This window comes from Anolis sagrei, chromosome 4 (assembly GCF_037176765.1).
Source record: "Anolis sagrei isolate rAnoSag1 chromosome 4, rAnoSag1.mat, whole genome shotgun sequence".
NCBI lineage: Eukaryota > Metazoa > Chordata > Lepidosauria > Squamata > Dactyloidae > Anolis > Anolis sagrei.
The window spans coordinates 100,562,255-100,578,741 of record NC_090024.1 but is presented as its reverse complement, the minus strand read 5'-3'; the positions used below and the strand labels follow the sequence as shown (position 1 = coordinate 100,578,741).

At 38.8% G+C, this 16,487-nt stretch overlaps 1 protein-coding gene across 1 annotated transcript in view; it reads right to left on the bottom strand.

The window, feature by feature from the left end:
* The window catches only part of MYO10 (myosin X), a 208,192-nt gene that overhangs the window by 117,990 nt on the left and 73,715 nt on the right, over positions 1–16,487 (bottom strand). Inside the window, exon 3 of the mRNA XM_067467535.1 lies at positions 4,336–4,494. Within this exon, the coding sequence (XP_067323636.1) occupies positions 4,336–4,494 (159 nt within the window). The remainder of the gene's footprint in view (positions 1–4,335; positions 4,495–16,487) is intronic.

Sequence of the window (16,487 nt, the reverse complement as noted above, 5' to 3'; positions counted from 1 at the left end):
TTCAAAAGTTTTCTCATTCACCTATTGCAAAATATTTATTTATTTATTTAGAAGTTTTATATACCGGTCTTCTCACCTCCAAGGAGGGACTCAGGCCGCTTCACAACATGTTTTCATATACAATAATATACAAAAACAACACAGTGCATCATCATTACACATTAAAATATAAGTACAATAAAAACATCATCATTACATTACACAAGCCAAGTCGTCAATACAGTCACAGTCACAGTTCATCATCCTTCTTCCATGTAGACGAAGGTTATAGACTCAGTCCTCAAATACCACGTTCCAAAGCCAGGTCTTTGTTAGTTTCCTGAAGGTCAGGAGGGAGGGAGCAGATCTAATCTCTAGTGGGAGGGAGTTCCAAAGCCGAGGAGCCACCACCGAGAAGGCCCTGTCCCTCGTCCCCACCAAACGAGATTGCGAAGGTGGTGGGACCGAGAGCAGGGCCCCTCCGGAAGATCTTAATAACCTTGATGGTTCATAGGGGAGAATCCGTTCGGACAGGTAAACTGGGCCGGAGTCGTTTAGAGCTTTATAGGTCAAAACCAGCACTTTGAATTGTGCTCGGAAGCTAATTGGCAGCCAGTGGAGCTGGCGTAACAGAGGGGCCATATGATATCTGTACCCTGCTCCTGTTAGCAATCTGGCTGTCGCTCATTGGACTAATTGAAGCTTCCGGGCAGCCTTCAGAGGCAACCCCACGTAGAGAGCGGTGCAGTAGTCTAGACGGGATGTAACCAGAGCATGGACCACCGTGGACAAGTCAGACTTCCCAAGGTATGGGCGCAGCTGGCGCACAAGCTTTAATTGTGCAAAAGCTCGCCTGACCACCGCCGAGACCTGGGGTTCCAGGCTCAGCGATGAGTCCAGGATCACTCCCAAGCTGCGAACCTGCGCCTTCAGGGGGAGTGTGACCCCGTCAAGCACAGGCTGTAACCCTATGCCCTGATCGGCCTTTCGACTGACCAGGAGTACCTCTGTCTTGTCTGGATTTAGTTTCAATCTGTTGTCCCTCATCCAGTCCATTACAGCAGCCAAGCACCAGTTCAGGACCTGAACAACCTCCTTAGTAGCAGGTGGAAAGGAGTAACAGAGTTGGACATCATCTGGATACAGATAACACCGAACCCCCGAAACTCCAGATGATCTCTCCCAAATAATATCCCTACTGAGTAAATGTCATAAACAAGAGAAAACTGACCTATAATATTAATGCTGACTGAGAGGACTAAGTAATTTCTGGTAAGTGAATCACCACCACGTGCTTTTGGAAGCCCTTGAAGTATACCCACAAGCAAAATAAAATCTAACTACTTTAGAGCACATTCTGGAAGGGGAAAAAAACGCTGAACAAATTTCGTTATGCTGAAAAGAGCACATGTGTTAATGGGAATGCTTTCAGTACTAAATCACAGAGGATTCATGTGAGTTTACGTATTTATTTAATGGTTTTATTTTTAGCTCTCCCTCACCGTTTTTAAATAGCCCCCTTTCATTCTGTTTTGACCTCTTTTTGGCTTACATTTGCCAGAAAAAGTTAACTGTCTGAGATGTGTGGGAGGCAAATCCAGTCAAAGCCAACTCCAACACCATAATTTAAATGCTCTTGCTTTTAGCTACATCACATATGTACTTACGTGGTTTTAAGGTTTCTTTCTCAAAACTTTCCATGTAAGCTCAAACTGTCCCAAGAAAGGATCATTTCTACAAAACTTGGGGACATGTTCCCATCTCTTTGATAAAAGAAGATACAAAACCAACATACCACAGGCAAATCTAATTTTGGATTTGAGCTTTTGAATACTCAAAAATTATAGCCTTCAAATGGCCATTTCGCTGTATTTCTTTTGCTTTGCTGCAGATGAACTATATCAAATAACAGTCTCCTTTAATCACGCCTGGTCAAGGCACCACCAGAGTTTGTTGAAAGCTGTCACATGAATGCAGTGATGGCAGTGTAGCTTTAAGGACACCATCCAAAATGAAAATGAAGACACAAACTTCTCAGTGTGCCATCATAATTCACAATAGTTATTGCCGTGCCATTGTATTGGTAGAGGTGGGAGAAGAGGATGGTGTTGATGAGTGTGCTAGGCCAGGGCTTCTTAAACTTTTCCACTTGTGACCCCTTGAAATGTTTATGTGACCCCAGGTGGGATGTATTTGCAAGGCTTGCTAAACAGGATGACTATCCTTTTTATGAAGTACAGCTGAAGCATATTCTGCAGAATTCACTGTAAACACTGCACAACAGGTTACTGTAAATGCCTAAAACAGCCACATGATGATACTCAGAAACCTTTTATTGTTGCCCAATTTTTCTGAGCCCCTGTATTATGCTATGGGGACCCCATTTGGGGTCATGGCCCATAGTTTAAGAAGCAGTGTGTTAGGCAAACTGCTGACCTGGCTGCGTAAGATGATAGCTAGAAGTAGTAGAACACCTTTTCCCTGCAATGCAGAGGTGTGAATTCACTCTTCAAATGTGTTCTCAGGTTCAGCTCCAGGAGAAAAAAAGGGATCTATGTTTTTAGCATTGTTTGCCACTTTGAGACTCTTTTAAGAGAAAAATCAATCTATAATTCCTCCTCCTCCTCTTTGAATTCCAGAATAGGAACAGGTAAACACAGATAGTGCTGACCTCATAATGTCAGAACTAACACCAACTGGAAGAAATGGAGTAGATAAACACTGTCAGTTCAACAGTATTAGCCATCATTAGGACTTCCAAATCCTTTGGAAAAATCAGAAGTACATGAGCAGACATGGCTATGGCTCTTCTGATGAGACAATGGGCCATCCACAGGAACATAAGCAGACTTGGATTCCTTCTTATGAACCAAAGAATAACTGAAATGCTGATTTTGCTTATTGGAAGCACCAGAGGCTTTAGACAGAGCTTGCATGGATTTGCATAGTGCCAGTAATTTCAAGTACTGCCAGATTGGATCTAGAGTTGGTGGTACTGAGGTTCTCCAGTGAATGAGTGCAGTTTTATCAATATTAGTGTGATCCATCTGTACAGTGGGTGGCAAAGCCAATGTTATTGAAAAGGGTGAAATAATGTCTGCAGAAGCCATGAAAAGAGGCCTGTTTTGAGTGGTAATGTTAAAACAGTGGCCATATTAATAGGCAACTCCCAGAGAAGAGTTTAAGACACAAAGCCCTGTTCCCACAGGCCTGATGGGAACATGCTCTACAGTAGGTGCACTTATGCACAGCATGAGCTTTTTTATAAGCAAAGGAAGTACTTAGAATGACTGCCCATCTGGGGATCTTCTTTCCACAGGATCTTTCTGGGGATCTTCTTTCCAAATGGATCTTTCGGCACCCTCAGAGCAAAAACAGATATCTGCCCTCCCGATTTTCGAAGGCTTCCAAAAAACGGACCAGGTCCCCACCAAAAGCCAGGACATGAAATGGGTCAAGGTTTATCTAGATTGCATAAGCCTAGTAGCTAATATACGAAGTTCTCCATGATGTAGTTGTAATCGCAAACAAAATAAATACTGAGGAAGTTGGAGCAGGAACTGTTCCAGAGGGGATAATCAGGACTGCAGCTGAAGAGATATAGCACTACAAATTTCCAAAGAGGGTTTTTGCACAGGCATGAAGACTCCCATACGTGTTTCTAAATGTTTTCATTAACCATTACTGACCCAATACAGACTTAGTTGCCAGTTTTAGTTACTTAATATATTTACTCAAGTCCAAACAACACCTTTTTGGCTAAAATACATAACCCAAATTAGGATGCACATTAGATTCAACGGTGAAACAAGGCCAATACTGCAGGTAAGGTTGTATTAGGGTGGCATGCAGCTGAAAGGGTAATAGGCAATAAACAATAATATTTGCTGGCGCATTACATTTCCCAGCAATTTTAAAGGATGTTCATTACACTTGATGCTGCATTAGACTCAAGTAAATATGGGACTTCGCTGCGTACCCGGGAGCAAGCAAGACTGTGTGACATCATATGGCTTGAAGGTGGGATATTTCATCTACTTCTTGGTATCGGACCATGCAACTTACATACAACCTTTGAAGCAACTATTTTGGTTTTTAAAATCCAATGATTACATGCATTATTAATTATATCAATAAGAGACTCAAAATAGACTAAATTTACCAACCAATCTCATTCATTTTGACAGTTTACTCTAACTGGGATTAATACTATAATTAGTCCAACACACCATCTTTCTCTCCTTCTTCATGTACAATGTTCAAATCTGGAGAAATTATTAGCCATGCAAAGTATTCATTCCATATTCCAAAATATTCACTAAGCATTGTTTATGTAAGTTGTTTAGTGCAACTTACATAAATTTTGTCTTGCTGATAACGCTGGAATAGGTTGTGCATTATGGCACCCTCATGGAGGTCTATCAGTGCTGCCATGTCTTCCAGGCCTTCTGTGCTTGTAGGCTGCATAGTTGTAACTTTTTGGTGTGTAATGGATCTCTGTTTGTAAGTATATACCTGAAAAAGAAAAAAAGAAAAGCCCAATAAAAATGGATGATTCTTTCAATATATTTCACATTTTTGCTCCAAAAAACAATCTTATACTCAAATACAAAGTACATATTTTTTTAAATTGTGAGTCTTAACTGAACTTTGAAGAGTAATTCACTGCCTCTACCAACCAAAACCACCTCTACACATATTACAACTCTAGATCTTATAAAACAACTAGAGAAGACAATATTAATGCATTCACTGGACTTAAGGACCCAGAATGACTGGGAAAGTAAAATGCCAAAAATAATTTAAAAAACCCACAAATCTTCTTCTGGAAGGTAACTACAAAATCTCACTGGAGCATCTAAAAATCCCTTGAGAAATGCTCTCACACTGCATGACCCAGAGATTCCTAGCAGAACATTTTAAGAAAAACGGCAAATAATCAAATCTACAAATATGGAGGGCTGACTATATAAGTAAATCTGAAATTATGCCCACAAATGTGATTTCCATAAAGTGCTCCTAGTTCAGACTGAAGCAAATTAACAGGAAATTGTTGGGTATCACCATTCAGTGTTAAGTGTAACGGAAGCCTAAAATACACTTAGCCAATATTCTTTCTTTGAAATTCTATAATGAGTGATTTTAGGAGTAGACCATGGGTCCCAATTTTCTACCAACCAATCACCTTCTGTGAGGTACCTCACTATGTAGAAATCCGGAAATGAAGTAATAACTACAACAGATCGATTAAAATGTTTAGAGGAATAACAAAGAAATATTAAATATCACTCCAAGTCCCCATTGGGGAGATGGTGGCAGGGTATAAATAAAGATTATTATTATGATTATATTATTATTATTATTATTATTATTATTATTATTATTATTATTATATGTCTTACCTGTTTAGATGCCCACCATTATAAATCAATATTAAGTGCAAAACTTGGTTTGGTCACCCTATTTGCCAGGCAAGTGTTCTGAGGAAATTGTATCAAGCAGTGGGCAAAATGGTATACCTACTTTGTAAAGCTTTCCTCAAAACAATTTCTTTGCTGTTGCCACTGCCAGAGCTCCTACTTCTTCCACTATTTCTTACTCTCCTCCGTTGGCTACCCAAAGTGCCCTGTTCTGGCAGACAGCAGAAAAGGGAATCTGGGTGCGGCTGTGATTGTATTGGCATTTCTTCAAGGGCATGAGTTGGCTTAAAGACTCTATGTTGCTAGAGGATTGTAATTACATGTTAGAGAAAAGGTACATGGATCTCATGGAATGTAAAAGAGCAATATGTTGGGCCAGGTTAAAAATGGAACATCTTGCTCAAATGTCTGCTGTCTATTGGTTTTATGCCTTAAGCAAGTTTATAAAGCAAGTCACAACTGGAATTGCTAACCCCTATCACTACTACTTTTATGTAGTACTTCAAAGAATACACTTTCTTGACAAGAAGTTTTTATGGCCAGTGCACATGGTTAGAGGAATTCCTATTTATTTATTTATTTTAAAAAAGCACAATTCATACTTTTGGTCATTCTAACATTTTAGAGAGTATGTTTTACAGGCTAATTATACCTTAAATGAAGAAGTGTTTCTTTGGTTTTTAAAATACCCAGAGTGTGGCGGAGGCTCCTTCTCTGGAAGCTTTTAAACAGAGGCTGGATGGCCATCTGTCAGGGGTGATTTGAATGCAATATTCCTGCTTCTTGGCAGGGTTGGACTGGATGGCCCATGAGGTCTCTTCCAACTCTTTGATTCTATGATTCTATGAACACCTGATCTTTCAATTACACTGTTTGTTTATTTGGCAGACACCAATTATTTTTGTCATGTCAGGAGCGACTTGAGAAACTGCAAGCCGCTTCTGGTGAGAGAATTGGCCGTCTGCAATGCTCAGGATGTTTTGATGTATTACCATCCTTGTGGGAGGCTTCTCTCATGTCCTCACATGAGGAGCTGGAGCTGATAGAGAGAGCTCATACATGCTCTCCCCGGATTCGAACCTGTGACCTGTCAGTCTTCAGTCCTGCCGGCATAGGGGTTTAACCCACTGCACCATCGGGGGCTCCTGGCAGACACCGAAGACAGTCAAATGTACCATCACATTACATAAAGGAGATCCTTATACATCACAGAGACACTGCAAGTAATTTCCAGTGACCTTCAAGTAATTCCCAATTCACTTCTTAAATGCCTACTCCTATGTATGTTTCAAAGATACGACGTTTATAAATGAGTTGCTGTTTTTCAGCACAGAGCCTACACAACTTGGCACTTACTCACTGGTAACACTCTACATTGTAGAAATTGAGAACTGTTTTAACACAGAAGGTTTTAATAACATGAAACATTTCTCAAAATACTTCTCATTTTTCCAAAGTATTTGGAAAGTTTTCTTCCGATTTAAGGATTGCAATCACTGGAAAACTAAAGAATTCATGAACATTCAATAATTGCTAACATAAGTTATGCATTTCATGTTCTTGTACAGAAAGTGGAAGAATCAAATGCATAACTCTGACTCCAATCGTCAGGGAGAAGAATAAGCTACTGACCCAAATATTTTACTCAGAGTGGTTCTATTGCTCATAAATGAGTGGCATGGTTCCAGAAGTATTTTTAACTCTGAATTTAAAAACACAATTAGCCACTGGACTATAAGTTAATACAGTGATAAAAGGGTTTCTAGAAAGAAGAGCTAAAGTACTTAAGCAATATTTGCTTGACTGAGAATTTTTGAATGCTGTGTCAATTACTCAAAAAAAAAAGCTGTTAATGATTTTGGTGGGAAATATATATAAAGGCATTGAGGTGAAGAGAATACTGACTGGATGTTCTTAGTTTTGATTATAATCCTTTTTAAAAACATTATTCCCTCTCCCATAGCAGTAGTTCTCAATCTGTGGGTCCCTTTCAACCCCTGGTAAACTGGTTGGGATTTCTGGGAGTTGTAGGCCAAAAAACCTGGGGACTCACAAGTTGTGAACTACTACCCCAGAGAGTCGAGCAGGGTCTGCATTCACATCATATGACTGCACTCGTCCCTAACCCATACATAATACAAGCTGAACTGGGATATCTTACTGTTATTGGAATGTGGAAATTGTCATTACCCCTCTTATTGTATACATTGGTACAAAGAAAAGTGCATCTCACTGACTGCATGCAACTCCCCCACCCTAATTTTTCTTTTCTTTTTGAAAATATTAATTTTCCCCATACACACATAGCTTGTCATTTAGTGTTGTGTTTACTTCTTTGTCAAAGGGCTTCCTTCGGTCTGAAACAGTCCAAGAGATACCTCCAAAACAGCAAAACTGCAACCCACATCATCTAGGAACTGTACAAGTGGTTATAATTTTCCATGATTAATGACAGCAAGTTTTCATTCTGAAGCCTCTTGCACAACAGACAAAATGAATGTTCAGAGAACACCATGGTTATCAAATTAACAAGGAAGTCATGACATTGACCCTGATCTTGTAATGTGACATGATATACACGTTTTTAAAAACCAGAAGATCCGAAAGCAAAATCATTTGGATATGTGTGTGTGAGAGAGAGGGGGGGGGGGGGGAGGCTGCTATAGAAATTGATGCAAAATTCACTAATCAGAATACTAGAGTGGAGTTCATCTGGTCAGGCTGCACAAATCCAGGAAATGAAAGGACAGCAAAAGTTTAGCTTCAGAATCAGAGAGTGACTATTTCACTGGCATTGCAATTTAGAAGATTAATGTCAACTATACAGGAGGAAGGGAAGATACTTTTATGTACCAAGTTTTTGATAGCCAACATCTGGTTAGCTTTAAATATCTAACTGGTTCTTCCCTGAGCTGCTGGAATCTAAACTGAAAGAAGACTGTAAGCAGATTCCCAAGTGGGAGGAAATAAGATGCTGTCTTGCTCAATGGGCTACTGATATTTTTTGCCTGAGGTGAAATCTTGGCTGCTAAGTTGTAATTTTTAGAAAAAATTGTATGGCCCTCTTTTCTTCTACTGAACTAACATCCTTGAAAGGACAGCTGGTATTCAAACCTCTTCCCTGCTGAACTTGATGCTTGATAATCTACAGTTCCTTCCAGATGGGGCAACATTCTTGGGCTGAGGACACCCTGGAAAAGATATGTGGATATCTGGGAGCAACTGAAGAATGAAAAAGCAAAAAAAGATACCTGTAGTTCTCATGCCTTCCTAATTTTACTCCATGTTTACTTAATGGAAAACTGAGCCAGATAATGTGAGCTAAATAAAAGATCTTTAAGACGTTCCTCATAGGGTATGGTCTCCAGACATTTGATTATTGTAGGTGCTCTCCTCTAGACACCTTCTAACTAGTCAATATCTCTATTGTCAATAGAGACAATAAAGACAATTATCATTGTTGCATGTATTGCCATAGAATAGGTCTTAATATGCATGGCTACTGAACTCTGAGTTCTTCTGTCAACGTCATTTAACATGCCTTTTATGCGTTGCATCATCACCAAGGCTCTGTATATATAAAGCTTAAGCAATTAAAGCACACCCGATAACACTCTTTAAGGTCTCAGAATAGGGTTGATTACACTCTGAGAGAGGAGATACTTGGAAGCAATTATATACATTGCTTGGCTATTTCCACATCCCAGAAGCCAACCAGAAATCCATCTAGATTCATAAACCTAATGGGGCAGATAGTTATTAATGGATGCTTGAACCTTGCAGATTCTGAATTCCAGTAAGTGTAAACTACCACCATGCTGTCCATGACAACAGACCTGCAGAAGTTCATCAACTCTCACATTGCTCCACCAAAAAAGGAGATCCAGCAGTATGAGTAGAGACAAATAACCACTTGGGGGAGTCCCATGGCTGTCATAATAGACCTGAAGTTTTGAACCACTCTCACAGGGCAGTCTTAGTGTGGATGTGATTTTTTTTCACAGCACTATAATCTATGGAGACTCCAACATTAGCTTCAAAACCACCTCTGCTAGCTTGAGAAGGGAGGTCTTTCAACAGCAGGGCGAGCAGCACAGTCACCAAATTTCAGGTACATACATTTGAAACCAGTAAACTATTATATAGAGCACTTGATTAGGAGGATGAAATTCTAATATATGATCACAATGCTACCTTCTTGCCCCTCAGGTTCTATTGCTTCTGCACAGAGAACTCTGGTGGACAATAGTAAGAGAGATTAGCACACACATTTCTCAGGACTCATCCATTTAGGTCTTTTTAACACACATGTCAGCATGGTAATCTAAGATCAAGTCCTGAATAGCAGCTGTTTTTCCATTCCTTAGCCAATATGTTTTCCAAAGTCACCCAAGCTGGGTTGTTCCTTGTAAACAAGAGTATTCATAGATTGGCTGCAGTTTTGTTCTGCTCACATATCAGTAGATAACCTAGGAGAAGATCAAACAAACACATACACTTACTCGTGTGTGGTACATTCATGTGCACAATGTAATGGAGGAACCAAGATATGGTGGCCCCTTCTTCTGCCAAAGTGTACACTGAAATTTCATTTCATATGGAAAGACGGCAACTTCCATCATTCAGGTCACATCCTTCACAAGTCATCAAATTTCAGCAGAAGTCTGCTAGTGACATACCATGTGAATCCAGTCCTCTCTCCCCAATTTTTATTTGGCTCCTACTTCCAGTTCTCACATTAATGACCATTTATTCCCAATTTTAGCATTTTTCAGCCTTTTCTAATTAGACACACAGTGGGTGGTAGAAATGAGTGAACACCAATAGCCACAGCTGTGCAGAACTTTCCATCTGAATAGTTGGAGAGACTGAGTAGAAAACTGGGCTCTTGCTCCTGAGAACTCAGCCATATAAAACCAATTAGATTACACTTTATACAGTGCCAGAATGTTCTTAGGGTTCTTGCTTGTGTTCTATCTATGCTACATCCATGCAGTGTACAATAATGGGACGATTACTTAGCTGTCAGTAGTAGGTACCACTTTATAATAGGAGGAGCCCTCAAAGCTAGCCAAGCAAATGTAGCCAACTCCTCCTTTTTATAAATGTTTCATATGGATAAAGCATTCATTAATCAATTACAGGAGTCCCTAGTGCAATTTATGGGCTTATGGGCAACTTCACTGAAGAGGAAAAATAAATATATGCAATTTCAAAATGCATTTTTCTTCCCTAAAAAAATGTAAACCATAATATTTTCGTGTGCTTTCTTTTGATTAGAAAAACTATACCAACACTAAAAGGCAGGCTAGCAAAAACACAATTTCCTGCAAAACAGAATTGTTTCTGCCCTCACTGGTAATAATAAAAAAATATTGTGCAGGATTTGCATATTGCAGTACTGAGAAGGAAACCATTTTCACACCTTGGCTACATTGCTTTTCTACAGGTTCCTTGGGAATGAAGAAAACCATTAGCCTCTATACGTCATTTGCTGTTTTAATTTCTCAGCTTACTTATGGCTGTTTTTCTTGAGGCAGACTATAAAGAACACTGCAAAAACCTTGCACAGTCATAGATACTGCTGGAGACAAAAGGCTCTGTGTATGTAAAAGGTGTGCTATAGGCTGAAGCAATTAAATCATGCCCGATAACACTCTTTAAGGATAGTTAGTACTAGACCGGGTTCTCAGAGAACTTCATATCTAGTGAAAAATGGCAGAGAACGGTTCTATTAAAATACAACAGAACACAATGTTTGCAGTTAAAACCTGATTCTTGTTATGGTAGTAGATGCCTGTCTTACTTGTACCTCTTCAGACTGGAGGTAGAAGCTAAGGGTGCATCTATACTATAGAATTAATGCAATTTAACATTACTTTAACTGCCATGCTTTGATGCTATGGAATCCTGGGAACTGTAGTTTGCTGAGACACCAGCACTTTTTGGCAGAGAAGATCTTGTTAACTACAACATCAAAGATTCAATAGAAATGAGGTATGATAGTTGAAGTTGTGTTATACTATATTAATTCTACAGCATAGGTGCACACTTAAACAGTTGGGGACTCTTCCTACAGACACACATACACTGCCCCCCCCCCCACACACACACATATACGGTGTGTGTATACACAGTATATATACATATATACACATATACAGTATGTGTGTGTGTTTATATATACACATACAAATACACACAAACACATACAAAGGAAGAGGGTTCTAATCTGTTTTTTCCCCCAGATATACGAATTTCAAATGTGGAAGGATATTTTTTGTATGAAGGTAGTCATATGAATTTGCATCTCTAGGCTGCAATGGTACAGGTCATACACATGAGAATTACTATGCTGTAGTCATGTAGTCAAGTAAATAAATGTATGTTCTTGGGTCAAGTTATCTATGGTTCAATGAAAGTACAGTAATTAACTCTTGTGAAAAAAAGAAATAATCCACTTCTGTGAATAGGATGGCAAAAGACAAGAGCTTAGTCCATCCTGGGAGAATGTAAAAGAAAACGAATGCCCTCTACTCTCTGCCAAAGTGCAACCTCAAATATTTTTGAATGCCCAGGTAGAAAAATGGCAGCTGTCATAACCAGTTGGCCCAGAGGCGAAACTGGTGCTTTTGCCTCTCCATGAAATGGATACACATTTTCTTAACCCTGTCCTTGCTTGGTTGCCTCCCACACACATTGCACAGTGAAAACTAATCACCCACCCTTCTCATCTACCCACTCTTTGTGTTAACATTTATGACTGCTGTATCTTTGGAGGTTCTTTGGCACTGTTTTCCTTTGCTTTGTCCTTTAATCCTTTGATACCCAGTGCAAAGTATTGCCCTCAATTTATCCTGAGGTCATATCAAAATCTGTATTTCCACCGTAAACCTCCCCCTGAACTTATGCATGAGGTTGACTTATATATGAGTACATATAGTGACTCAGTGAGAAGATGTTAAGTCTAAAATCCGTTTTTTGTCATTTTATGCCTAGAAGTGTTTTCCCAAAGAAGAAAAGGAGGATGAAGAAGACAACCAGAATGGAAAACAGCAATTCTTACGTAATAAGAAATGTTCTTATTTTTTTCTTCTTAAAAATATAATGAAACAATAAAAGTACTAATTACACTATCCTCTATACTTCCTATCCCCACATAAAAAATATAAACATGGCTTCCTACCCTTTAGCTCAAAGACGTCTATATGAAAAAATGCCATCTTCTCACCACAATATAATACATATGTATCAGGCATGTAGCCGGGGGGGGGGGGGCTTGGGGGGCTTCAGCCCCCCCCCCCCCGAAATTCTCATGGTGGTCCGCGAGAAAGCCTTACTGGTACATTATTTAAACTGTTTATTCATATCATGATATGATCACCATACTCAATATATCCCATATGCATGGGGGTATAGGGGTAACGATACAAAAGGTTTGCTAGGGTAGACCCTCTTTCGCTCAGACTCACCCCCCCCCCCTCCGGAATCAAATTCAGCTCCCCCCAAAACAAAATTCTGGCTACGGGCCTGATATGTATATAACAAACACCTATTTAAATTTAAAAAATGATTCCTAATCTTTTGAGAAGTTACCTTTTGAGACGCTAACTTTTAATTAAGTTAACTTTTATTTGTCAATTTCTGTAATTTTAACCATCTTTTAAATCCCATTTTCTATTGCAGGCAAGCCCACATTCTTCTGGTCTGGCAAGCCCACACTGGCATTTTTCTAAGCCAGTGTGGAAGGCCAGAATGTTTTTGAGACAATGCTCTATTTTACTGAGATGTATCAGCCACAATAATTTAAAGCCAACAGATTGCCCAGTTCAAAAATGTCTGTCTTACAGATGGTTCTTCCTTATTTCAGTCATATTGTACTGGGTCATCTTGGTCATCTCCAGTTAATATGTCTCTGGCATATCAATCAATTAGATTGCTCAAACCAGCTGTAGCTAGTACATAAGCTCATGAAAAACAGGGGATTTCTATTCTTCGGTATTTTTTAATATATAGCAAATCTCATCTAGAAATTTCAGCAAAAGAGATTTGTCTACAAAGATGGACACAGCTCATTAATCATGCATGATGCTTGTTTGCTTCCTGACTAGGACTTCAAAAACTCACAAGAGGACCATCAAACCACAATATAGGTCTGCTCCCTTCTTTAACTATTTTATGCAGATTATACTATGTAACAAAATTTGGGGAAAAAAATCTGTTCCTGGTTTGAAAGTGTTATTTCTGTTTAATTGAGCGGTACTTACTTTGAAAGTAGGTACTATACTCCAGAAACTTAGTTTTTTTGGCTGCCATAAACTATGTTTGTTTATTTATTTACAACATTTCTACCCCGCATTTCTCACCCCAGAGGGGACTCAAGACGGCTTTACATACAGTCAATGATTCAATGTTTTAAAACATAACGTACACTTAAATAAATATTAAAATACAATTAAAAAGTACCTTAAAATAAAATAAACTTTCTAACTAGGGGGCCCCATGGTGAGCATTTTTAAAGTTTTATTTTATTGTACAGAAAACTGGAAGTCAAATGTGTATATATGGTAATTTTCCTTTGTTTTCTTTTTCTCATCTTTCACTGTTTTTGTACTTCCTATTTTGACTTTTAACTTTGTATTATTCTTTTTGTGTATTATTTATTGTATTTGAACATTCTTCATTAAAAAAAAACCTAAATTAATCCCGAGCTGGTCCCTTTTCCCAACATGTCTTTCTCAACTGCTCACTTTACAGGTCTATTATCATCCGTCCACACCTCCCCCTTTCCAACTTCCATCTTTCATTATCAAGCTACTTTTCCTAAAGGAATGATTTTATTTCAAAGGCCTGAACTTGCAGGGTACTACTGACTATTCAGTTGTCAGCTAGTAAGGAAAAATGCAGCATAATCCTTTAAGTTCAGCAATAGACAAATTGATTTCATTTGGTTCAAGGGGTAGGCTTTATATGAACAGTGAACAGATTCATGGTGGATGTCATGGATCAAACCACTGGCCACTTCAGAAATGAGAAACAACAGATAAAATGAAGAAATTGAAATATGATATTAGGAAATTGAGTCCAATGTTGTAGTCCCATAGGATGAAGTTAAGCACTAGCATTGCTGATTAATACGAGTAGATCCAATGCAATACCCACAAATGAAAAAAAAAAGACTTAAAGGGAGTTTGCAATGTAGGAACATAAATATTAGTGTAAGAATTGGTATCATGGATAATCTAATAGCATATACTTTTTATACCCATCTCAATATATAAAATAATGGCTACCAATGATTTGTATTATGTATGAATGTTGCTGTTTTCCTAAGAAAGGGTTCATGGAGATGAGATGTATTTGCAAATTCAAGATGCGGGTTAATCTAGAAGGGTAAGCTAATCAAGCAGGCAAATCATCTATCAAAAAGTATGCAGTCCAAACTTTACTGTACTCAAGTGAGCAAAACATGTGAAAGATTAAATGTTATCACCGCAAGTGATAACATTTAAGGGCTATTAAGGGCTTTTAAAACATTCTATGGTTCTCATATTTCCTTTGTTCTTGCAGGTATTTATATACTACCGTTTTAGAAACTGACCTGCATGAGGTCCAATTAAAAATAACTAAAATCAAAATCATAAACCAATAAATTATAATACTAAAAACAACACTAAAATTATAAAATGTGTCAATGTATTGTCGAAGGCTTTTATTGCTGGAATCACTGGATTGCTGTGAGTTATCTGGGTTATATGTCCATGTTCCAGAAGCATTCTCTCCTGACGTTTCGCCTGCATCTTTGGCAGGCATCCTCAGAAGTTGGGAGGTCTCTTGGAAACTAGGAAAATGGGATTTATATTTCTGTGGAAAGCCCAGAGTGGGAGAAAGAACTCTTGTCTGTTGGAGGTAGGTGTGAATGTTTCAAACTGGCTACCTTGACTAGCATTTAATGGCCTAGCAGTTTTAAGGTGTGGCTTCTTACTGCCTGGGGGAATCCTTTGTTGAGAGGTGATTAGCTGTCCCTGCTTGTTTCTTGTCTGGAGTTTCCTGTTTTTTAGTGTTGTTCTTTCTTTACTGTTATGATTTTAGAGTTTTTGTTCATTTTCATGGTTTCTTCCCTTCTGTTGAAATTATCCACATGCTTGTGGATTTCAGTGGCTTCTCTGTGTAGTCTGACATGGTAGTTGTTAGAGTGGTCCAGTATTTCTATGTCCTCAAATAGTATGCTGTGTCCAGGTTGGTTCATCAAGTACTCTGCTATGGTTGACTTGACATGTGTAACTTGACTATGAAATGTGTCCATCCCGAAGTAAGTTTTCCTTAAGCTCCATCCTATAAAAGGTAACAATTTCCCCTGACATTAAGTCTAGTCGTGTCCGACGCTGGGAGGTGGGTGCCCATCTCCATTTCTAAGCCAAAGAGCCTCCAAGGCCATGTGGCCAACATGACTGCATGGAGTGTCGTTATCTTCCCACCAAGGTGGTACCTATTGATCTACCTATATTTGCATGTTTTTGAATTGCTACTTTGACAGAGGCTGCACCTAACAGCAGGAACTCACCCCGCTTCCTGGATTCGAACCATCGGCCTTTCAGTCTGCAAGTTCAGCAGGTCAGCAGTTTAACCCACTGCATCCTATACTAATGTATATTTGAAAGTAGATGTTGGAGGAAGAAAAGATGGGAAAAGAAAGAAACTAAACACCTTTGCAGGCATTGTAGCACCATTTAGGGCACAAGCAGGGGAAGGGTTCCCCACTCCCTTTGCAATTACCCATCCCGATATATAAAATAATGGCTACCAATGATTTGTATTATGTGCGTCCTCTCCCACATACTTGTCATTCCTTATAAAGGAATTTCAAACCATTTCACAATCCTGAATATGAAGGACATTTGAAATATACTCTTTAAAGAAGGTAAACGCCTTTTGTCATAGTTACATATTGTATTTCTTTGGAAGCATATGTTTTGATATATAGTCTGAAAAATATAAAAATCTGGAGTACAACTTTTTTTGTAAGATAACATGAACAAATTTCATGTCACTGATCAAAGTAGGTGTGTTTTGTCACTGCCACCAACC